The 23,197-nt window shown below is 47.9% G+C and overlaps 6 protein-coding genes across 6 annotated transcripts; 1 reads left to right on the top strand and 5 right to left on the bottom strand.

Annotated features, from left to right (window-relative positions):
- Positions 1 to 109: 109 nt before the first annotated feature.
- On the bottom strand, positions 110 to 1,092 carry LAJ45_02897 (uncharacterized protein; the record flags this gene model as incomplete). The annotated part of the gene is made up of 5 exons (XM_046112488.1): positions 110 to 214; positions 274 to 377; positions 544 to 786; positions 927 to 929; positions 1,035 to 1,092. The coding sequence occupies 5 exons, from the start codon at positions 1,090 to 1,092 to the stop codon at positions 110 to 112; spliced, it is 513 nt and encodes a 170-aa protein (XP_045974614.1).
- Positions 1,093 to 2,236: 1,144 nt separating this feature from the next.
- LAJ45_02896 (uncharacterized protein) lies at positions 2,237 to 3,474 on the bottom strand (the record flags this gene model as incomplete). Its single annotated transcript, XM_046112487.1, has 4 exons — positions 2,237 to 2,308; positions 2,363 to 2,813; positions 2,983 to 3,354; positions 3,404 to 3,474. The coding sequence occupies 4 exons, from the start codon at positions 3,472 to 3,474 to the stop codon at positions 2,237 to 2,239; spliced, it is 966 nt and encodes a 321-aa protein (XP_045974613.1).
- A 745-nt stretch (positions 3,475 to 4,219) lies between these two features.
- On the top strand, positions 4,220 to 5,450 carry LAJ45_02895 (uncharacterized protein; the record flags this gene model as incomplete). The annotated part of the gene is made up of 7 exons (XM_046112486.1): positions 4,220 to 4,222; positions 4,283 to 4,309; positions 4,366 to 4,404; positions 4,467 to 4,543; positions 4,604 to 4,755; positions 4,816 to 5,080; positions 5,132 to 5,450. The coding sequence occupies 7 exons, from the start codon at positions 4,220 to 4,222 to the stop codon at positions 5,448 to 5,450; spliced, it is 882 nt and encodes a 293-aa protein (XP_045974612.1).
- A 3,820-nt stretch (positions 5,451 to 9,270) lies between these two features.
- On the bottom strand, positions 9,271 to 10,116 carry LAJ45_02894 (uncharacterized protein; the record flags this gene model as incomplete). The annotated part of the gene is made up of 1 exon (XM_046112485.1): positions 9,271 to 10,116. One exon carries the CDS (start codon positions 10,114 to 10,116, stop codon positions 9,271 to 9,273), a length of 846 nt encoding a protein of 281 aa, XP_045974611.1.
- Positions 10,117 to 12,439: 2,323 nt separating this feature from the next.
- LAJ45_02893 (uncharacterized protein) lies at positions 12,440 to 13,648 on the bottom strand (the record flags this gene model as incomplete). Its single annotated transcript, XM_046112484.1, has 3 exons — positions 12,440 to 12,491; positions 12,556 to 13,403; positions 13,472 to 13,648. The coding sequence occupies 3 exons, from the start codon at positions 13,646 to 13,648 to the stop codon at positions 12,440 to 12,442; spliced, it is 1,077 nt and encodes a 358-aa protein (XP_045974610.1).
- A 4,550-nt stretch (positions 13,649 to 18,198) lies between these two features.
- On the bottom strand, positions 18,199 to 23,159 carry LAJ45_02892 (uncharacterized protein; the record flags this gene model as incomplete). Its single annotated transcript, XM_046112483.1, has 20 exons — positions 18,199 to 18,330; positions 18,390 to 18,529; positions 18,620 to 18,930; positions 18,992 to 19,117; positions 19,201 to 19,292; positions 19,357 to 19,431; positions 19,486 to 19,794; positions 19,891 to 20,010; positions 20,464 to 20,663; positions 21,045 to 21,121; positions 21,199 to 21,220; positions 21,314 to 21,386; positions 21,655 to 21,657; positions 21,759 to 21,960; positions 22,017 to 22,425; positions 22,478 to 22,560; positions 22,623 to 22,698; positions 22,767 to 22,869; positions 22,957 to 22,996; positions 23,125 to 23,159. 20 exons carry the CDS (start codon positions 23,157 to 23,159, stop codon positions 18,199 to 18,201), a joined length of 2,628 nt encoding a protein of 875 aa, XP_045974609.1.
- Positions 23,160 to 23,197: the final 38 nt, after the last annotated feature.

The raw sequence follows: 23,197 nt of genomic DNA, 5'->3' as shown, positions 1-23,197 counted from the left end.
AAAATACAAGTAGGTTTTCCGGTTTTTTTTTGTAGATTGGCGTTTATTTCCAAATTTCTTTCTGTCACGTGAGTTTCTCGCTCGCCTTTTTTGAAAGGAAGGTGGTGGTTTATTCGACACCAGTCGGGTTTTCGTGTCCTGAGCCTACGGAGGATCCGCCGAATGCAATCGAGCCGTCAAGGGCGATCATTTCTGCGAGAATGTCGAGGACGTGCTATAAGGAGGCGCTGATTAGTCAGGTGTCCTACGGAATCATCGGTGGTGAATATATACCTTGGGTACTGTCTTGTCGTAGATGCTGATAAGGTCCTTTGGTTGAGGGTACACCTTCAGGGCCTTGTAGAAGGACAGAGCTGCATCAAGGGCCTTGTCGGGTCCTAATGTTGGCAGATATATTAGTCCCGTAAGAGTAACGAATTTCTGCCAATCATATAATTCATCCGGTCATTCCAACCCCCAAAACCCAAACCCAAACCCAAACGTCCCCCAAAACAAACCCCCAAAACAGATTAATCCTAAGAGAAAGAGAAGAGAAAAACGAACCTTCTTGGCACAAAGCCTCTCCCGTGGCAACCTCGTTCATGAAAAAGGCCTCCTTCTCCTCAACATCTGTCGGGAAACCCACCAACTGCGCATCCCTGACTGAAGCAATGAGTGTCTGTCGCTGCTCAGCATGTGCGGCCTCGGCCTGAAGCTTCTGGGTCTTAGCATGGCGCTTCTTGTCGCGCTTCAAGGCCTTTCGGAATTCGGGGTCGTTGCGACGTTTGTAGTCAAAGTAGAATGCGTCTGGCCTGGGGTTAGTTACAGCCAACCAGCAGTGCGAAACTACTGCGGGGGTGCAATGAAGCAGAACAAAACGACCCAATCAATCAATCGTAGATGAGAGGTTCTATCTATCGCAGAGAAAAACAGTAAGGGAAACTTACAAGCTGTAATTGATGGCACAGAAACATATCAGCAAAACCGGAGAAAAACGGAATAAAGAACGAAATGTTTCGCTCTAGCCATAGATAGGTGGAACAGATGTAACTCACCACCTCCAAGCGCAAACAGCGTCGCCACGCCTGTCACTACCATCGTCGATGTCTGCATCTTTTCTATTATTATTTTCTTGAACTTATAAGTTCAGTCGTTTCGTGATGATAGTAGTATGTTTGGTGGGGCCGGTAATGGAGGGGGTTGTGAGCGGTGGGTTGGCGTTGCAAGGTGCGTCACCATAATCAGGAAATCTCAAGCGTTGCTGCACAAGGAAAAAAAAAAATCGGGCCAACTCGGTTTTCTGTTGCTTATGTCATCATTATTTATCACGTGATGCACGATAATAGCAAAAGAACAATTCCATGCCTTAAAATAGTTATAGGGTAGTGGTCTAAGAAGGCTTGGATTCAGAAAAGTGATTATATGTTTCAAACGCCTTGAATGTATGCTGAAGAAGCATCGAGTGACAATTGATGATGTTGGTTATCAGTATCCTGAACTCCCGACTCTACCTTCAGCTTCAAATACTCGCGTGCCTAGATTGAATTCCTATCCTATAACAACCTATAAGTCAGGATTTCTTCGTCCGTGTGAGTATATACACTCAGAAACCACCTGCTTCGTAATGGCCATCTAATTTCAGCCATAATCCAGTCACAGCCAGGAATCTAATACGTATGCCCCTCCATAACTTCGAGATAACCCCCCTGGCTGGTTTTTTGTCATAGGACTCAACTATTTTGAAGGAGAGGGTCGCTAGAAGCATAGGAATTATTAACTTATCAAAATCGCAAAACCCATAACAATCATGTAGTGTGAAGGAAATGCATATATGTGGTTCTAAACCCAATTGTTGATCTAAGTTTTATTCTGTTTAGAAACTACATGTATGGCTAAACCTCTAGGCACTGCAAGGATCCAACGGCTGGCTTCGGCTCAACGGTCGGTCTAGGGGCAACCAATTGCTTCATAAAAGATCACTCGATTGCTCCAACATCTTCTATCATATGCAACTGTTTTTGTAGCTTCTACCCGAAAAGTAGTCGAGAAGGAAAGAAAACAACCTTTATCTTTCAGAGATAATCGAACACAGCTAAAGGCCAGAAAAGAAAAGAAAAATACATCGGTATCATGTTACGCCTCGCCATGACAGAAAAAAGGAAAATATGGCGCTCCCAAAGTCAAAATGAATAGAGGGGAGAACTAAGTGGCTGAAAAGGAAAAGAAAAGAATAAAATTGGGATTTAGGATTATGTGTCTAGACTGGAGCGTGATGGAAAAGGAAGGATACACTTTCGCCGTTGTGGGTTCTCCTGCAAGCTTCCGCGAGCTAGATAGTTTATTAGCAAATCGTTATTTGTAATGGAGATCAAAGGTAACAAACAGTAGGTGCGATGTCGATGGTGTCCAACTTAGGGCACGACTTCTTCTTCTCCGCATGTGGTACAGTGTTCGTAACCACCACCTTGCTCAGCCTACTGGCGTTGATCTTTGCGCATGCACTTCCCGACAGAATTCCGTGCGTAACGATTGCGACAACCTCCTTCGCGCCGTTTGCAACCAGTACGTCCGCCGCTTTGACAAGAGTTCCACAGGTATCGGCCATATCGTCGACTAGAATGGCAATTTTCTTGTCAACATCACCAACTAGTGTCATTCGGCTGACTTCATTCGGCCTGGAACGCTCCTTGTGGATGAGCGCAAAATTCAGGTCGAGGCGGTCAGCAAGCGCTGTCGCACGTTTGGCACCACCGGCATCGGGGGAGACGATGACGGCATTCTTGTAGTCGAAGTTTTCACGGATGTAACGGAGAGTCGCAGGTTCCGCGTAGAGGCTGAGGAGGTTGATTAGTATTTGTGCTCTAGAACATGGTGAAAGATAGATTCATGGAAATTTGACAATGTAATTCCGCGCTTGTTATCGGGACGAGGAGGGTGTATGTAAACAACAAAGGAATATCACCCCTTCCATCGCTTTTGAAAACAAGGGGGGATCCCACTCACTTATCAACCGGAACATCAAAAAATCCTTGAATTTGACTTGCGTGCAAGTCCATTGTAATGACATGATCACAACCTGCCCTTTGTAGCATATTGGCCACAAGCTTCGCACTAATCGGCGCTCTTGACTTATCCTTCTTATCCTGTCTTGCATAGGGGAAATTGGGCATAACGGCTGTAATGCGACGGGCCGATGCGGTTTTACAAGCTTTGATTATGATGAGAAGCTCCATTAAACCGTCATTGAGTTCTTCACCAGGCTTTGTGGTCTGAATGATGAAGACATCTTCGTCGCGGACTGATTCGCGCATGACGACGGAGGTCTCCTGGTTGGAGTATTTGAAGACCGACATGTCGAGGAGATCAACCCCGAGTCTACAATGAGTCAGTGGGGCTACGGACGGAGAGAAGAAGATAAGAGGACCTATCGGCGACCATCTTCGCGAGTTCGGGATGAGAGTTTCCCGTGAGAAGTTTTATGGAGTTTGAAGTCATTCTTACGGTGGGATGTGTGTATGAGGATAAATACGAGGAGGATTAGCACAGAGCTTCAAAAGGAGCAGTTTATGGTGGAGTGTAGGTGTGGGGAGCGGAAGATTGTTGATCCAAAAAGTGATGACCGCGCGAGGGAAAAAAACTTAGGGTAAGGTAGTAGTTAGTGGGGTCAGCCTTATCGATACGAGTGGCTTGGCAATGAGCTGGTGGAAATGGGCGATTTCCGAAACTGAGGTGTTTTTGCGCTCAAAATATAAAGAGTAGCGGAATGAGGTGAGTCCAAGTAAATACAATTTTTTTAGGGATATTCTGTGTTTTGTAGCTCGTTTTCACATGTCCTGTGCTGTGTTATGGAGAGCCTACAACCTATCAGCCAGAGGCTCTAGGAAGGTACAGTACCGTAGCTACATGGAAGTACATGCACTCTGAGCATCGATACAAACAACAGCCCTCATGTATCCTCGATCGATCACTGATACAGAGAATAAGCTTATGAAAACGCAATTGAGTAGCATAAACGAATCCTGGTGTCAACTTACCGGTAGGATGAACCAAACAAACCCTTGGCACACAACCCTTATTTAGACCTATCGACCGGGTAACGCGCCGAACTGCCAGGGACCACAAAGTTAACGTCGCCTCAACTTAAAGACACCATATCACAATTACCCCATCTGTTCCATCAACTGTACCTGCAGCACCTCCAATCTCCTTCTGAAGCTCAGAATTTTCATTTACCTTCAATATGGTACCTCATCTTAACACCAACTTGACATTTCGATCACTGACTTGAACCGTCCTGACACAGCTATCTAATCTTCACGATGACATGATCGTGAGTTGTATAACTATCCTAGCCGTCGAGAAGCTGTACTGACACTCGCGCTCTAGCACGATTGTGCTCTGGACTACTACGGCAAGCGTTTAGCTGTATGTCGAGTCCTCGACAATGAAACCCCCCTCCATCGGGATACCTACTAACACCTCCTTAGACTTGCTCCTCCGACAAAACCATCAAGATATTCGAGATCACCGGCGATAATCACCGTCTGCTTGAGACTCTCCGCGGGTAATTGCCCTACTATCTCTAGAATCGCTTCTCTAAGCTTACTAACACGCGTCCTAAAAGTCACGAAGGTCCTGTCTGGCAAGTCTCCTGGGCGCATCCCAAGTTCGGCAACATTCTCGCTTCCGCATCTTACGATGGTAAAGTGATGATTTGGCAAGAGCGTCAAGGAGTTTGGCAGAAGATTTTTGAGCACGCCAACCACCACGCCTCCGGTAATTTCCCCAGCACTATCCCATCCCCCGCCCGCCCTTGCACTAGCTAATACCGAACAGTAAATTCCGTCCAGTGGGCCCCCCACGAAGCTGGTGCAGTCCTCGCATGCGCCTCATCTGACGGAAAGGTCTCTGTCCTCGAATTCAAAGACGATGCGTCATGGGATACCAAGCTCTTTAGTGCACATGTGATCGGCTGCAACGCTGTTTCTTGGGCACCAACCACGCTCCCGGGCAGTGTAGTACAATCCAACCCTGCTCCTACCGCCCAGCGTAGATTCGTCACTGGTGGGAGTGATAACCTTGTCAAGATCTGGAGTTACAAGTGAGTTCATCACTCGAAAAGTTTAAATTACCCCAGACTGACATAGAAAAGTCCCGATGTTGGAAATTATGTCGAAGAGTGTACTCTTGAGGGCCACACAGACTGGGTCCGCGATGTAGCGTGGGCTCCATCGATCTTGCAAAAGTCCTACATCGCTACCGCATCCCAAGACAAAACAGTCATCATCTGGACATCCGAGAACGGAAACACATGGACAAAGAAGGTTATTCCTTTTGAGACTGTGTTGTGGCGCGTCTCTTGGAGTTTGAGCGGAAACGTTCTAGCCGTCAGTGGCGGTGACAACAAGGTCACACTCTGGAAAGAAACCCTCAAGGGCGAGTGGGAAAAGGTTGAAAGTGTAGAGGAGTAAAACGTCAGCGGGCTATTAGATATATTGTGTGGGCGTTAATAATGCTTTTATTATTTATATATTTCTTTTTTTCTCCTTCACTCGGGGGTAGTGGTTCTCGGTAGTCGTGGGTAAGGAAAAAATAGTAAGAAGTTCTCGGGTTATTCCTTGCAAAATATTGCTAAATGTCAAGTTCGAGTGAGAGGTTGTGATACTGTAATTATGATTGTCATTTTCTTCATGTAATATCACTCGGTCGGGCTTCAGACTGTCCAGGTTATTTCGTCGTCCCAACTGACCTCAATGATAACTCTTTAGGCTCACAGAATTAGAGACACTGATAAAGCTATAAGGAGCACCTAGATAAAGGACAACATCTCATTAAGTGGCCACGCATCGGACTTACTGGTAACAAGTATATACTCCTGGATGCAGCACAATCGAGGGCAGGTGGTTATCAAAACTGGCCCGCCGGCCGTGCTTCTTGGGATATTTAGCTGTTTATCGACTTCAAATAGGAAACTAGGCTTACACAAATTATACGCCTGGACTTTGGGAGCGCTAGCGCTTAAAACGCACCTGAGGGGCCTTCACAAACTCTTTCACGGACCAAACTCCTGCACTATATAATACAAGGCGAACGGGACTCTCTTTTAGGCTCACATCTGCATATATATTGAGTACCTACTCGGTTTTCAAACCTAATACTCACGGAAGACCCACAAGACGTACCGGTCCTCCCCCTTAAAAGACGGACCTGATACCACACGGAGAGAACGTTAATTTTTCTAGGCCTGCATCGATCACAGCATGCGATAGGATAGAGCCTATCCGTTTCAAACCTGTTAGGCCCTCGGTATCACCCAGAACCCAACAGAGAAGAAACAGAAGAGAAAAACCCCTGCACCTTATAAAACCATCTTATTCGCTCCTGTCGAGCCCTCGGCGTCGCCCAGAGCCTAACAGGGGAGAAGAAAGATAAAATGCCATCCATAAACGGAGGGAGGGAGGATGAGGGGGAACTAACGCAAAAAAGCCCCCCCTCCCTCCTATTAAGGAGAGAAGGGGGGCAAGAAGAATTAACGCGAAAAAGTCCCATTAGGGAGAGAAGGAGGGCAAAAAAAATGGCAAAAAAAGGCATCCCTTCCCTCCTTCTCCCACCATGGGAGGGAAGGGAGGCAGCAAAAGATTCGAAAAGGTTTTCATTCCAGACCGGGCGGTCTGGAAGCCAAGAGAAAACCCAGGGCCACACGGGGGCAGGAGCAAAGCCACACGGGGGCACGAAGGGCTGTGGGGGGATCCCCAGGGGCCACGGGGGCCACGGGGGGCCCCATGATATATTTCCCTCCCAAGCGGGAGGGGAATATGAGGAAGCTGCTCTCCCCCTTCTATGAGAAGAGCAGCGAAGATGGTAGGGAACACGGGCCCCACGGTCTTGAAAAGCTTGGAGGGATTGCAGAACTTATAAAGCTCAGGGTGCTTCGTGCCAAGGATCTGATTTCGCTGATAATCGCTAGCGTTTAGGGTAACTTTCGACATTGGGTACATATACTTGGATATTTGGCCGTAGAATGAGAGACATCTGTTGAGACATATAGCTGGCTGGTTACTCGCCGACACTTACACGCAAGCTTGAATGCTTTTCTCGACATCAATATATGTGCTTCGGGCTGCAATCGACCAGTTAGAGAGTTCGTGTATACATGAATCTACTAATATATACATATATCTACGAACATTGAATTAACTTGAAATTGTCTATTGTGGTATCCATACAGAAGATCGCATGCGTGAATTTAGTATCGATCATGGTTCGTCACTCGATTGCCAAGAATCCTTGTATGCATGCTACCGCGAGACCAGAATTATTGTAAAAACCGGGGCTGACTCGGCCAATAAGACTCTTCTCATACTTCTACAATACGCTGTAGGAGATACCCACGCCAATCTGTAAGGACCACTTCACAGGTAGGCGACGCGCGTGTAATTACAGGTATTTTTAGGTCATCAAGTCGTTACCATCCAACGGATCCGGCCCTTAGCCCCTCTTAGTGTTGTAAATGTACAGTAAACAGGTATATATACGTCTTTCTAGAACGAAGGGCTGAACTATCCTCAAAACGAGCCTCGGGGAATTCAACTGGAAATTGCTCAGAACAGCAAGAAAGGTCTAAAGGACTTAGCTGCTTCCTATTTTTTAGATTCTTATCGCCGTGGGCGAGTACTCTATGTTGAGTACTGTTTCGAGTCAAAAATGAGCTTAGAGTCTGACCAACCCTTCTTCTGCTATGGCTGTTGGGATATTTGATGAGAAGAACAGGACGGTCGAGGCTATATATTCTTGTTAGAAACTGGCCAATGATAAGAGTTTCGAGAAGATTAAGAGTCGACAGCTCTAGAATATTCCTCTAGGTAGATGATATGGTGGTGAACAAAATAAAATATTGGGCTACATATTGCCGCATAGCGCGACTCAAACCTACGTTGCAATACCGGTACTCGACTCTTCACCGGCGATATACATATACAAGTTATAGATAAGTGGAGTGGTATACTACAATATGTATGACTACATGTAGTATGCCTTTGTAGAACACGTTCCCGCTCTGGGACCTCCCCATAATGTATTGCTAAGCTAGCGTAAACCGGGAGTCTAGATGGAGCTAACACTACCAAAGAAATAATTGTGAGCGTGGGTTGAATGGTCCAGCGGTTCGAGTCTCTGACTCCGAACTTAGCTGCGAGCGTTTAACCCCTCTGGGCTCGTAGAAAAGACGTAGCAATCGAAGCAATGTTGTGAACTTTTCCGCACCGAACAAATTTATATAATTGGGCTTTGTGCTACTGTATATGCAAAATTAACACAGACGCCAAATGTTCTTCTGATGATATCAATTAACTAAGAAGCCAGTACTGCAGATGTCTGCGTAAGTGTGAGCTCTGCTGAATCCTTGAGCCGTGGTTCTAGCCGTGGTTCTAGCCGTGTACAGACATAAGAGTCTAATTAACTCTTCCCTTCTGCAGCTGCTGTGCGGGTCGTGCTGCGCTGGTCTTTATCACGGAGCTATGGCTGTAATGAACCTCGCGATCGTCCATACGTCCATACGGAGTGAACCCAGCCCGGGGAGAGAGGGGTGTGGTGTGTTCTAAAAATTAGGGGTCGAGAACTTCTGGACTGGAGGGAATACAGTGGAAGGTCGTTTTGGTCTGTCGATGTGTGTTTATGGGGACAGCTAGACAAGCTGGTGAGTATAGTACCGTTAAACACCTTAACATTCTGAATTCAGAGCGGCTACTAAGCTCCTATCTTAATACCAGAGATGGGTTCCGGACCTTGGGAATAAAGGAGAAGTAGCCAATTAACGTAGCGATATGTATAGGATCCGAGCTACTTCGTCACACGTGCATGTGCCCGATAGTACAAAGGAATAGTTGTCATTTAATTAGGACACTATAGCTAGCATATTTAGGAGAGAAGCGAGAACAACCTTCTCCCCCTCTCCATCATCCACTCAATCATAAAGAATAGGAGTCTTCATCTATCAACCTCACGTATTATTTCATCAGGTCACTTGGGATATTTCCCTTTGGATTCTAAACGAGATCACACGCACTGGAAAACATCAATTTTAATAGGAATATGCTAAATACTGGAAGTGTCATTATTATTATTCTATACATCTTTCCGGAAATTACAATACATCATACAAGTACAAATACAAGTACAAATACAACTACAAACGCAATTACAAAACGACATATCTATCATACACCAAAATCCAAGTCTATCATATCACACCCAAGGAAACACCAACCCTCAACCACAACGCACCACCACCACTTAAGCCATAATGCTCGCCCCCCTCTCCACCAACAACTTCACCGCCTCCGCCCCACCTTTAAACCTCGTCGCCAAATGCAGCGGTGTCCTCCCCGCTTTATCTCTCACCGCCATATCCGCGCCATGCGCCAACAACAACCCCACACATCCCTTACTCCCGTCTGCCGCCACATGCAGCGGCGTCCTGCCCTCACTATCCTTCGCATTCGGGTCCGCTCCTCTCCTCAACAATGCCTCTGCCACCTCCTTCGAGTACCTCACCGCCGCATGCAACGGCGTGCCTCCCTCACCATCCCGCGCGCCAATATCCGCCCCACAATCCACCAGCAGTTCCACCACCCTCGTCCCAAACCACGGTCCTAAGTGCAGCGACGTCCGACCCTGGTGATCGCGCATATCCACGTCAGCGCCGCGGTCGATTAGGAAGCGGATCATATGTCCGCCGCCGCGCGCGGCGGCCCAGTGTAGCGCAGACCAGTTTGTTCCGTTTCGGTCTTGAAGCGTGAGGTTGACGCCCTGGGCGACGACGTAACGCAGAACGGTGTCGGCGCAGGGGGACGGCGACTTGTGGAGTTCGCGGAACGCGCCTTTGGTGGTTGGGGCGGGGACGACGATGTGTGAGCCTTGCGTGAGCAGGAGGTGTGAGAGGGGGGCATTGGCATTGGCGGTAGCCCAAAAGAGAGCGGTCATGGAGTGTTTGGGCTGCAAGGCGTGTTCATTGAGGAGAGGAGTGAGGAGGATGGCCAAGCGGCGGGATGTCTGTAGGAAAGCATTGACATCGTGGGCGTCGGTGAGGTATTCGGCGATAGGGAGGAGGAGCTCGTTAGGAAGGGCTAGGAGGGACATTGTGTGAGCGCTTGGGGTTCAGTTGTTTAGGTGTTTTGCTCAGGTATTCAGTATTCAGTATTCAGAATTCAGGCGTTCAGGTGTTCAGGATATTAGGTCTTTCAGCACAATGGCAAGCCAACAAGTTTCTACAGCCACGAGAGAGTAAGGGGGTAGAGGTAGGTATATATAGGTCCCCATAAGCACACCAAGAAACAAGACAGAGAAGGGGGATCATCCTCTACCTTTACCTTCCCCCTTCTGTGTTTACTGTTTTCGGGAGGCCCACAAGGGGGTCATGCTGAGTAGAGTAAAGCAATAGCAATCCCGGACCGGGTAGGTACATTGCATACCAAGATGTGTTAGCCAGTCTGTGCGCTTCTAGAATGCTGCTACATCCACACCGAAACACCCGGCCGGCGGACCGTTGAGTTGGGGGAGGTTGGGGGGGTTGGCTTGGGTTGGCTTGGGAGGGTGGTTTGCCAGGGTATTAATTAGTTGTGAATATCTGTTCTCTTAGCCAGAGACAGACAAGGCAAAAAACAGGCTGCTTACTTATTCCCCCCTCTAGTGATGTAGTAAGGTATGGATGTTTTGTGTAATATTCCTGTTACTCCGGGTTAGCTTCGTAATTGTTGGTTGGACAGAGCTCTTTACCCACCCCTGAGCTGACGTTGGGGGCCCGCTAGCCGGTTGGCAGTTGCGGAGAAATGTTTTTCCGGATTGGTTGTTGTGAGGAAGGGATGGCTTGTACGCGGGGTGTGTACTGGCCGTACTGGGCTGGCGGCTATTATTTGGACGACGGCGTTTTTTTCTTTCTAGGTACGTACGCAGACTCTCCACGCAGCTTAGCTATAGAGATTCTATGTAGGTACATGTACATGTAGGTATATACGCACATCAATGGGTAATATTATGGGATTGAATAACGACCTGGCCAGCCCGCAACTCTGGATCCATTATGCATAGGCACAGTTATGTAGAGTCAATTGCCTACATACTCTGCGTATAGTATCGGAGGCTTGAAATTGAGTCAATTAAGGTTGCTGCAAAGGTTTCACTATTACCTGAGCGCGGTGGTGGGGCCTTGATACTAGATGTGACATTCCACATGGTCCTTACAGCAGGTAGTAAAATATCTTTTTACCAATCACGGCTCTGGCAGTCCTTAAAAATGCGCCATTGAGAAACTCGAACGTCCCAAAGACACAGTACTTAGGCGCCAGAAAACCTCAAGCAGCAGCACCCAATCATTACCAGTAGCACCACAGTATTCCCCAAACCCATAGCCCCCAAAGCTCAATCGCAGCATACTTTATACTAACACAAAAACCCCAGGAACAAGTACATCACCGCCGCCGCCTACCCATCCCCGTTTTTTGTCCAATTTTCACCCAATTAGCACATCTATCATCGGTCGCATGGCCCAATGGCAAGGCGCTTGACTACGATCCTCATATCCGAAATCAAGAGATTCCAGGTTCGACCCCTGGTGCGATCAATCCACTCTCTCTCTTCACTTCCTTGCGTAGTTCTCCACTGCGGGTTGTGGAAACATTTTTTTCTCCGTGCCGCTAGGTCTTGGTTGTGGTGGGGTTGAGGTTCCTTAGTGCTGGTACTAATAGAGTTTTTTTTCTTAGCGCGAGCTAGCAACGATTGTGGGGAACAAACACCCCCGCGCGGGATGGGCGGATGGGCGAGTGAGAGTGTGTGATTCAGTTCAGATGTTGTGGATATATATTGTCAACCGTCTACATACGTCTGTCTACTTTTACACAGAAAGCCTACCACCGTTCTCGTTCGTTCGTTCGTTCGGTCCATATATACCGTATCATAACCCCCGCGTCCCCGCAAATATATAAAAAAAAAAGAAGCATCCAAACTACCCAAAGCAAGAAAGAACTCAAGAAAAAATAAACCCCCAGAATGCAAAGCAAGCCCCAACATAATAAGCCAACCAAACCAAACCAAAACTGCGGCAGAAAGAGAAAAAGTACGAAAGGAAAGAAAAAGAAAGAGGAAAAGAGGTATCCATCTAGTAAAAGTACCAATTGAAGGTAGGAGAGTAGAAAAGGAAAAATAAATGGTTTAAAACGGGAATAATAATGACACACACACACACATAAAAAAAAAGGGAAAAGGAAAAAAAAAAAACGGCAATGACGGAAGGGAAAAACTCCAGAAGAGAAGGGTACAGTTTATTTCTAGGGCGTACGGAATGGAAGAAAAGAGAATGAAAGGAAATGAAAGGAAATGAAAGAGCTTAGAGCAAGGCAAAAAAGAAAAGGAGACCGGGAAGAGCAGTGGAAAAGCTGGAATTTAGAGGGAGGGCGGAGCTGGAGCTCTAGTTGATCCCGAGGTATAGTTTGCAGCGCTCATAGACATAGAACGACGTTCTAGCACCACCAGTCAGTATATATACGGTCAATAGCGGGAAACAGGGAAATTGGGGGTACTCACGCAACCATCGGTATAACCTTCACATACCCAATCCCCAACCCCACAAAAAAGCCTCTAAACCCACCCACGCTCCAAATCCTCCTCGCCGTCTCCCCAATCCCCACGCCAATCCCCTCTCCCACCGCCCCACTAACCTGCATCCGCCTCCTTATAACCTCCAACGGATAACTCGCCGTCTGCGCCACCAGCCCCGCAGCCCCACCACTCACCAGCTCCGCCCACGCCTTCAGCGTCGGCCGCCTACCCCCATGCCTCGCATCCTCATCCATCTCCGCCACCGTCGCCCACCTCGCTGCCGGCCCCCGCCGCAGCCAGTCTCCCGCAACATCATGCGTCAGGAAAGATATCCCCGCATACGGCAGCATCCCCAACAGCGTCGGCGAGAAGCCACGATAAAAGTTCGTCAGCCCCCCGCCAAACACCGACGGCGCCGCCGTCGGCTCGCGATACAGCCTGCGACAGATGCCCCACAGCCCTGTGCGCGCCGTGGTGCGCGTCTCGAATGCGAGCCGCACGCGGATGACCTCGAGCGGGTAGGTGAAGAAGACGCTTGTGACGCCGGCGGCGCTACCGGAGAGGAGGCGGCGCAGCGCGGTTTCTTGCTCCTTGGTGGGGATGAGGACGGAGCGGATCTGCTCGTAGGCGACGAACTTGATGGCGGCGTAGGGGAAGATGCGGAGGAGGGTGGCGGAGTGGCCGCGGAAGAGGCCGAGCGCGCCTTCGCGGTGGGTGATGTCCTGCATGGCGGAGATGGCGCCGAGCCAGGAGGTGCTGTATTTGGCGTAGGCGGGGGACGAGGCTTGGAAGAGGATTTTGACGCGGTCGAGGGGTGCGATTAGGGTTTTGGCCTAGGGGGAGTTAGTTGGTGGTGGGTTGGGGGGGGGGGGGGTTGTGGAGGTGGGGAGTGGGGACTGACTGCACAGCCGGCGACGCCCCCGGCGAGCCCGGACCGCAGGATGTAGTCGAGACTGCGCTTGTCATGTGTGCGAGGGAGGAGCGTTGGTGTGGGCTTTGGTATGGGGGTTATGGGGTCGTGGTGGACTGCTGCTGTGGCCTCGCCATGGCTGTTGCGGAAGGAGACGGCCTCGGGCATGAGCTAACTGGTGTGTGTGTGTATGTGTATCCCGAGTAATATTCTGTATCCTTAGGGGGGTGTATGGGTGTATATCTCTTTTTCCCAGAGCTGAATTAGATAGAACGATAGATAGACAGAGTCTGTAGAGGTTCAGGTCAGTGAGGTGAAGGTAAAAGAAGGTATGTAGAGTAGAGGAGAGAGAAGAACAGGAAGAGAGTACTTTACTGCCGGGGGTGCCACCGTCAGTGCGGCGTCATTCATTCCTTCCGCTTAGACCTCGGCTCTTTCCGGGGGGACCCTTTCAGCCACGGGAGCCAGCCACAGCTGCTGGGTATTTGTTCATCCGTCGCTCTCTCTCACTCCGATCACTGGTGGCCATTCTTCTGTGCTCTGTCTCTTTGAAGAAGAAGAACATTTGGATTGCATCGACACTGCGTCGTGGGATAGCTCATGGCAATCAATCCATTGACCCGAGAGATGAAAATCTCTGTTGACATGTCTCACATCTATCTAATATCTCTCTTCTGACTGACTGACTTGACAAGCTTTGAGATTCCCTCGATGTCTCACCCGCCCACATGACCCTGCAGAACGGTGCGGCTATAAACGGCTATGGTACGGTCCTACGGAGGCAGGGATCAGATCCTGTTTTCCGCCTGGGGAACGTTTTCTATTGGCGCCGGCTACAGACACACGTTGGGAGTGCTGTAACTAGCACTTAGTTGAGCTCCGGTACTAATAAGTAGCTATCACTGCTGTTGATGGCTAGAGCTGGATGTCGAGGCAGGCGGGAGGTAAATGATTTAATATCACCTTTTTCATAGGTCGACTGGATTATTATTTAACACGACAAATCTCATCTATCCTACATACATACCAGAAGCACAATTCCTGTACCCTTGTCTGACGTGGTATCGAGTGCTGCCCCGGTCCGATATCCGAATAACCTTTAGATTTTCTATTTCCATGATTACACTTTCTTCCCGGAATGAGAGCTCGGCGCAATTGGTGTTGCCTGCCTTTCATAGAAGGTCGGTAGACAAAGAGCTATGTACATGCGGAAACCGGCATGAAAGCAAAGCGAATGCGGACTCATGACGGCAACATACCGCTCCCGCCCCTCACACAAGACACCAATACAGAAGACCCCCGGCCGAGCGAGCAAGAACTATTAGTTAGTCTCGGGGTCTCAGTATATCCCCAAAAGGGGATTATTTAACATCTACATATCTACACGCACGCATCTCCCAAGTCAGCGAAATGATTAAATAGACAGGAATCCTACACAAGGCTTATTTACAGATCCACATTACATTGACTATGGAGCAGGGGTCGAAAAACAACCACACCTGTCGTACGATAATCACAACCCCGCCTCCCCGCATAAGGGCACAGAATAGAGTAGGGTTTGCACTGCGTAATCCCGGGCGCCAGCAAAAGCTTAAAATCCCGAGAACGACCCCTCATCCTAGACGAGTGGTAGACTGAAGAATGCCGCTCAAGAATTAATTCAGTATCTATCTACGTATAGATACTATTCTTCTTCTGGTCTCGCAACTAGTCGAGATATCCTGCTTCTCTATGGTATCTCGATATTGGGTTTTTTTAATCAGAAGGAAGGATGCGGCCGGACGAGTCATTGCCAGTCAGTCCCGGAGCTGCTTCGGGCACATCCTATATAAGGTTGGCGTAGGTTAATACTTGATAGGATTTACATCCTCACTTGCTCATAATGGAGGTAGATAGGGTTCTGGGCCCCTCTATATCTTTGCTTCATCTTACCCTCACTCAGCTCACGCTAGCTCAGTAGGGACCTAGCTAGAGGCCGAAGCATACACCTAAAGTAATCAGCGGGTGAGGGGGTAAGAACGGTCTCCACCACAGAATGCGTTTTGCACAAATTGTAACACTCATATACATGGCTGACGCTTGCTTTGGGCTGTGTGATGTTTGCTGCTGCTACGTACACACACTCGAGGGCGAGCTAGCTGCTATGGTAGTGCTCGAGAGGATAGAGCTAGCTGGAGATATTGCTTATCCAATGTCAAGGGGACGTAGGTTTGTTTGGCAGTATGTATACTCTACTAGCAGGTGGAGTACCTGCGAGAAACTAGGCCGGTTCCCGGATGCTAGGCTTGCTGGAAATATGAGGAAATGGCTTGGGACAGCTTTTGCGCTAGAACATCAATTGGAGGACACAAAGTGAAGGGGGTGCCGCACCGGGCCAAGTGGATGGCGAGGGACGGAGGGGGTGACTGGCACTAGATGCTTTGAAAGACTGTAGCATGAGGAATTCTGGTCTAATTTTTATATAAAGAACACAAGAGAGCCATGGGGGCTTGTGCCTCTAACTAGGCACTAACTAAAGCTAGCCATTCTGGTGTGTCGTGGGGAATGCTTTATGGTTGTTCTTTGTGGTGAGTCTGTCGAGCATAATGGGTTGCTTTGTTTGAGAAGTGATGGCTCGTAGATGAGGCCGATATTAGGGCCTCAATTGTTTACTACTCACGCCAGCTAGGAAGTGTATGTGCTGTTTAGTGGCTTTGTAGAGCTGTCCATACGTCAAAGCTCAAACTACTAAGCAGCTTCGAACGAAACATTTGTGGATGCCTAAAGCCTAAAGGAATACCGTTGGTTGTAATTCAGGCTCAGGAAGAAATACGCAGAGATTACGATAAGCTTATAATTAAGGGGACCAGAGAGAGGGAAAGCTGTTATTATCAGCTACAGCCGTAGCTCTGTAAGCTGGTACTGTTATCTCCCTGTTCATATTATAGTCAACGAGACCGCACGTATTGAGGGGGGTGGGGTGCTTCGAGGTCCCTCTGCCTCTTGAGGTGTATTTCTTGCTCTACTCGAGCGAGGAGACTCGATACTTGTAGCTCGAGGTGCTCGAAGCATTCGAGGCAAATATGGACTGTTTATATAGGATACATAGTCTGGTCTGGAATGATAGGATATAAACCCCTCTTGGTGCCTCAAAGCTTGCTCGTCGTAAATACGCATCCAAGCGCATATCAATTAATATAATAGCTGTCTCTAGAGGACAACTGTAGGTGACTACGTCGTTTAGCTAAGTCAGTTCGTCGTTTAAACTGTCAAGAAGTTGCAGATAAGATAATTGAGCTCAGTTTAACACCAGAATTTTCCACTGTTCAGCTACTAGTAAATGACTATTTAGCCAGCAGCCAGCTATAAAAGCACCACCACGCCGGGTGGCCTTCCTCTTCCTCAACACGAACATCTCAACACCACCAACACCTCCACAATAATTATCACCAAATGTCTTCAGCATCATCCCCTTCTTCCTCATTTACATCAAGTTCATCATATTAGATCAGTGCCCCATCTATTCCCCTCCGTTCCCCAACTGCTCCCATCTGTTCCTACCTTTTCCCCTCTGCTCCCCCTCCTGTTCCTCTACGTTCCCCACCTGTTCCCCTATGTTCTCCCCTTTTGCTAACGTAGTTCAGTGCTTGGGTCACCATCACCATCACCAGTGTCAAGGTAAGTCATATCCAGCCCATTGATTAGTATAGCCATTACTAATAGGCAGCGGGGCAGCAGCAGCAGGGCAGCAGCAGTAGCATTAGAATTAATGAAATAAATTGAGTTTTTTTGTTGAATTCATTAATTAAATAAATTTATGTATCTCTAAACAACTAGTCATTTATTAACTGACCTCATACACTCGACATTGTCATTTAGTATAAGTGACAAAGGTGGTTTAGTCTAATTGAGTTGGTCACTTATAGTAAATGAGGAAGTCACTTATAGTAAATGAGGAAGTCACTTATAGTAAATGAGGAAGTCACTTATAGTAAATGACTCTACTAAACGACATAGTCATTGATAGTTTGCTACTAGAGTGTTGCCACAGGATTTAGGAGAATACATTAACCATGGGGACGTTTAGAATTGTGGCGTGTAATAATAGTTCTAGGCAGTTATGGCCTTGAGTCGGAAAATACATATAGTATCATACGTTTTATAAAGCTCAAACTTATAAGGGCCCGTTTGGGTGCAAGTCAAAACCGAGTTACAAGAGGAGGATTTGTATGGCAACCACATAACTCCATTTCATTTTCTTCAAAACTCCATTTTGGCAAAAAGGTTTGTGTTCGGGTAGCTAGTTTTGTAACTCCGTTAAGGTGTTGAAACGGAGTTTTTGAAAAGTAGGGGTACCTACTTTTCAGCTCCATTTCGCTCTTGCACTCATTGCAACCAAAAAAAAAAAAAAAAAAAAACCAACATTAACAACCATTAACAATCAGGTGTTTGGCAACCCAAATAAATCCAAAGTCCATTTTGAAAAAGCTCCGTTTATCCTCTCCTAACGGAGCAGCCACAAAACGGAGTTTCGACACCTCGATAATAGCCAAACGGGCCCTAAGTTTTCAATCTCATTATACCTCAACCATATATTTAGCACTGCAAATCATGATTGATAATAATACAACACAACACACCCTATCACCAGAAACCTACATAACAAATCCTCTACTAGAAACCAACCTAGGGATCGTTACTAAAATCTTCGTTCTCAGCTACATACATATATACGCGGCTTAAAGAGACCCCGGTTTATCCAGCCTCTCACTATAATATGTACTCGGACTCGTAGGAGCCATGGGCTCAACCCCCTTCTCCTTCCGCTCCGTGTAGCTTTGTACAGCTTCCCGGCAGTCGAGCATCATTTTCTATATAGATAGAGGAATAAGCAACTGAAGGTAACGGTGGTGGGGTGATGGGAGCTTACCTTGAATAGCCATAGGGACTCTAGAAGCTGAAAGGCTTGGGGGAGGGTTTTGACGCTGGTAGGGACTTTCCTCAGGGCGCCCTCCTGTTTGATGAACACGTGGCCCACGCAGGTGATGCGGACAGTCATCGTTTCCAGACCTACAGAATAAGGGAAGTGTGTAAGCCATCCGTCGCACTCACTTAAATTGAAAACCGAGGGGATGGTGGAGTGTAGAGGGTGGGTCTCACCAGCCTGTATCAATCCTGGGAATTGTAACTTTTTCAACGTCTCCTTGTCATAGTCAACATACTCCCTAACATAACGCATCAACGCACAGAGCCCTCTCAGCATCTTCAAATTGTCCTTCTTCCACTTCAGAGAATCTGGGCCATCATTCTTGCGCGCCACCTCAATGAGGCCCCACTCATCTGGGGCTCGGAGCCGGGAAGAGGTGGTGGCACGGGAGCGCATGTGGTTGCAAATGACGGCGTCGAAATGCGGGTCAGTGCCTTGGAGTATGTCGGGGTGGGATTTAAACGCCATTAATGACGAATCACGGCTGGGGTGGGGGGGGTGGTCAGCACAGAAACGATAACCCACGCAGAGAAAAAACGACATACCGTCGGGCTACGAGAACGTCCACAAGGAGGAGATCAACAAGGTTGGACCAGAGTATACACTCCAGAGATCCTTCCAGTAGCTCATCAGACAAGAGCAAGTCGTTGGTTTCGCAGATTAAGGTGATCCTGCAAAGAGTTCTGTGAATAATATGATAAAATAGATGTGATTTTGTAAGGAAAAAAGAAGAAAGAAGAAAAGAAAACCGTACAGGTGACGCATAGCATTCTGGACCCAGACCGAATCAAAGTATTTATAATCTAGGTGTTTCGTACACTCGCGATACTCCTCGTCCGTAGAAGACTGTTGGTAGTCAGGGTCTATACCAAGCAGTGGGTAGCATGTATATGTGGCCGAGAAAACTTACACTACTAAATCTAGAGATTGCATAGATCACTGCCGGATCAACCGCCGGCATTGGCATTATCATATCTTTAATCCACTTCAACAGCTTGGGAAACCACTCCACTACAATTGGATCATCAGGATTAATCACCCACAGGAACAGCTGACTCATTTCCCTGAAGCCGTCGACGACTTTCCCCATAACGGTATTGTAGACCTCCGTCTCGAGGTACTTCCCTGGGCTAATGAGGGTTTTGGTTTTCATCTTCTTATAAGTGCTCTTGAAGTTGTCCAGGAGAAGCTGGAAATCAATGTCGCCCTTGAGGACTACTATGGCCGCACCGAGTTCTTCTTCGCCCGCCGCTGGGGCCACAGCTTGTAGCCCTTCAGGTATATCGCCGCTACTCATAGTAGCAGCGACAGGAGCAGAAGAAGAAGCACCTTCACCAGTATTGTAGACCTATCGGAAGCGCAGAAAAGACACGACTCCGTCAGAAAAAGAACAAGGCACAACTACTAACAAAGATTTATGGGAAATAATTAAGTTAATATTTACACTATTGACAGGGCCAGCAAACAGCGTCCCCACGGAGCCGATATGGAAAGAATTAATATTCTTTGCCTTCTTCTTCTTGGCTTCTTCTTTTTCTAGCCACTGGGAGAGATACTTTCGGTCCTAATGATTTTTACCAGGCATCACACAAACTACAGGTCAGCAACGACTACACGATTTTTGTTCCCTAATCCCACAGGCTACAGCAGACGAGCAAACTGGTCATCCGTGAGCCTGTAGGACCAAGCAGACGAGCGAACTGGTCGTTCTGCAAGACAAAGCAACAGACAAGCGAACTGGTCATCTGTTGCGCCACGCAGACAAGCGAACTGGTTATCTGCGGGCTCTAGGGATCATCGCAAGCAAAGCGAAACAGACAAGCGAACAGGTCATCTGTATTCACTTCACTTGCGACGATAGGTGGAGTACGAAGGCATGAGGGGGGTTCATTCTTGATATGTGGTGATGTGATGGTGGTTGTGGTGACGGATGGAAGGAGGCTGGAATGAGGTGATGTTGAAAGGGATGTCTTGGCGCAATTCCTAGCGCGAATCCTAGGGTTAGGGTTTAACTTACCGCTGTTTTCTTATTCTTCCACCGCCCATGATGAACGTTGGCTTGATCGATCTCGTCTTGAGTGCAGCAGCCATCTTCACAGTTTGCTATAGCTCTAAGTGACCTATGCCACCCGTCGGAGATCTGTCGGGGGGTCTTCTCTGAATGCTCGACTTGGAACTTCACGTAGTCCTCGACGCTCCAGCCGCCAGGGATCGTCTCTTTGAAGTATAAGGGGTTTCCTGAGTGAGGCATGAGGCGAGGTTATTGAGGAACGAGTGTGGTGTGTGTGCGATGTGAGAAGAGAATGTGATGGCAGAGAGTAGGACGCGTTGAGTACTGGGAGCGACACGCGTGACTCTCGGGGCTTGGCGCAAAGGATCTGATAAGATTCTCTTATCTTTGGCCTGGAGATCGTGACGGAATGTGCCGATGTGTATATGTGGTCATGACAACTCGACAATGAATTTCCAGTAACCCCTTCGTCCTGCTCGATTCGATCAATTGGACGCGAGCCGATTGGGAGTAAAACCAGTGATGAGAAGTACGTAGGGCAAACATCTTACAGTAAAATTTCAGATCAATTATATGTTCATACTTACCGAAGCCGAAAAACATCCTGGCACTTATAATTATATAACCACTACAGACCCAACCAACAATGAGGGTAGTCCCATTTCTATTGCTCAGGTAAGTTATATCATAAGGCAAGTGCTTATGTTTCCCTATTTTCATAAATCAAAGCCGAAAGCTCACCTGAAGGCTTGCACACGATGCTCTGGAGATGCGATTGACCCTCGCTAGGGCTTTATAAGGCCGGCGCCAGGGCCGCAAACTCGTACTCTTGTAACCATAGGTGGCAGAATCATACGGGGAAGAACTGAGCCAGTAGTTCTGCAGCGCAGTAATGGTATACTGTCATGTCCTGCAAATGGTGCTATAATCTGAAAGTTCCCCAGATCAGTTTACTCTTATTGAAGAAACCAAGAGACTTTTAGAAAGAAAAAGAATAGATCAAAGAGAGTGCCATCGCAAGGATATGGTAGGATATAGTAGATAGTGGCAAGGATCTAACGAACCAAAGGATGCCCCATACCCCTCATCCATCCACATCTCGATGACCCATCCCTGATCCAGATTTTCGCTCCATATAGAAACCCAGATACAAAGAAAGCAAAATTAAAAGCAAAGACTCCACCCAACACCACATACCTGCTATTTCTCCAAGCCTAAAATTACATGTATCTTTTGAAGATCACCTACTGTCCTTTCCCTTTACCTTCGCCCTCAGCAAGCTCCCTGATGAAGATCTTTACGCTCTCGGGCGGGAATTCTCCACCGTCGTTTCCGTCCTCGAAGCCACTCGAGCTGCCAATGGCAAGATACTTGCCGTTTGGACTGAATGACAATCCGGCGATGGATGCCGGGTATTTTTGGTATTGCCTCAACCGGCGCTTCGCCATTCCGTCCCACAGGGACACGATACCGTCTCCGCCACCAGAAGCAAATGTACCATAGCTATTTTAAAGTTAGTAATCGGGTATGTAGCACTAAACGGGGGAGAAGGCACAAACTTCGGGTGAAATGCCAACGCGTTAACTGGATATACGACGTCGACGCCGCCTTCCACAGCGCGGTGACATTTGAACGCGTATTTCCTCTTTTGACTCTCCTCGCTGGCGTCGAAGAATTCGACAGCTATACGGCCCTCGATACTGCTGCTTGCATATCCTTGCCCGTTGGGCATGCATCTGACAGTACGGGTTTGGAACTTGAGGGAAGACTCGCGGCGCTGCCAGGGTTCTGACATGTTACGAACATCGTAAAGATAGACGCTACGGGAGGCCATGGCCACGACGAGGGTATGGTTGATGGTCGATGTGCTGAAGATCTTATGGGGTTGGTGATGCTTTGAAGTTTCCGTGGAAGCACGAGGGTCAAATAACCGGATTGTATGGTCCCAAGAGCCAGATATGAGGGATTCTAAAGCCTGTTAGCGAGATTGGATATATGAGAGATAAAGGTAGAGGCTGACTGATTTCTTGATTGTAGCAGACAGATTTTACGCCGTCTTCGTGCGACCCAAGGGTGGTTTCTGCGCCGGTCTCGGGGTCCCATCTGTATGTATAGATTAGAGCCCATTACCTCTCCAAAATTCGATATTCATGTTAAGGACGTACTGTTTAACAAGCCAATCTAACCCCCCGCTAAAGAGAACCCCGTCGTTCTCGCCGAAACAGCAGTCCAGCACGGGCGCTGCGTGGGATAATGCAGTCAGTTTGGAGCCATTCAGGCCAGCATTTGTGTCGTAAAGATGGACATACTTGTCCCAAGAGGAGGCGAGGAGACGCGTAGGACTTGTGGGCGAAAAGGTGAGGGCCGAGATTGCGTCCTCTGGAGGGCTGGAGAGCTCGAATTGGGATGTTGCTTATGAGTAAGACTGTTAGCATCCGAGATTTGAGAGTAGAGGGTCTTAGAGCTGTGGCGATATTGAATAAAACCCAAAATAATTACCTTGTGCCATTGTGAATTGAAAATGGTGCTATGTCGTGTTCTGTATCCGGCGCGAACCCTACGAGGCTTTGAAGAAGTTCAAAAGCTTGACGTTCTTTATTGACATCAGATAAAAGAGCTTGGCGTCGCTTAATTTGGGCGGCAGTTGGTGTTGATTAGTTACCCTACCTGGAGGTATGACGGGACCGATCTCCACTGGGCATGGCTGCAGCTGCAACGTCGCTGAAGCGAGGAAAAGGGG

This window comes from Morchella importuna (genome assembly GCF_003444635.1).
Source record: "Morchella importuna strain M04M26 chromosome Unknown Morimp01GS005, whole genome shotgun sequence".
NCBI classification, from domain to species: Eukaryota; Fungi; Ascomycota; class Pezizomycetes; order Pezizales; family Morchellaceae; genus Morchella; species Morchella importuna.
This window is presented reverse-complemented; position numbering and strand designations above follow the sequence as displayed.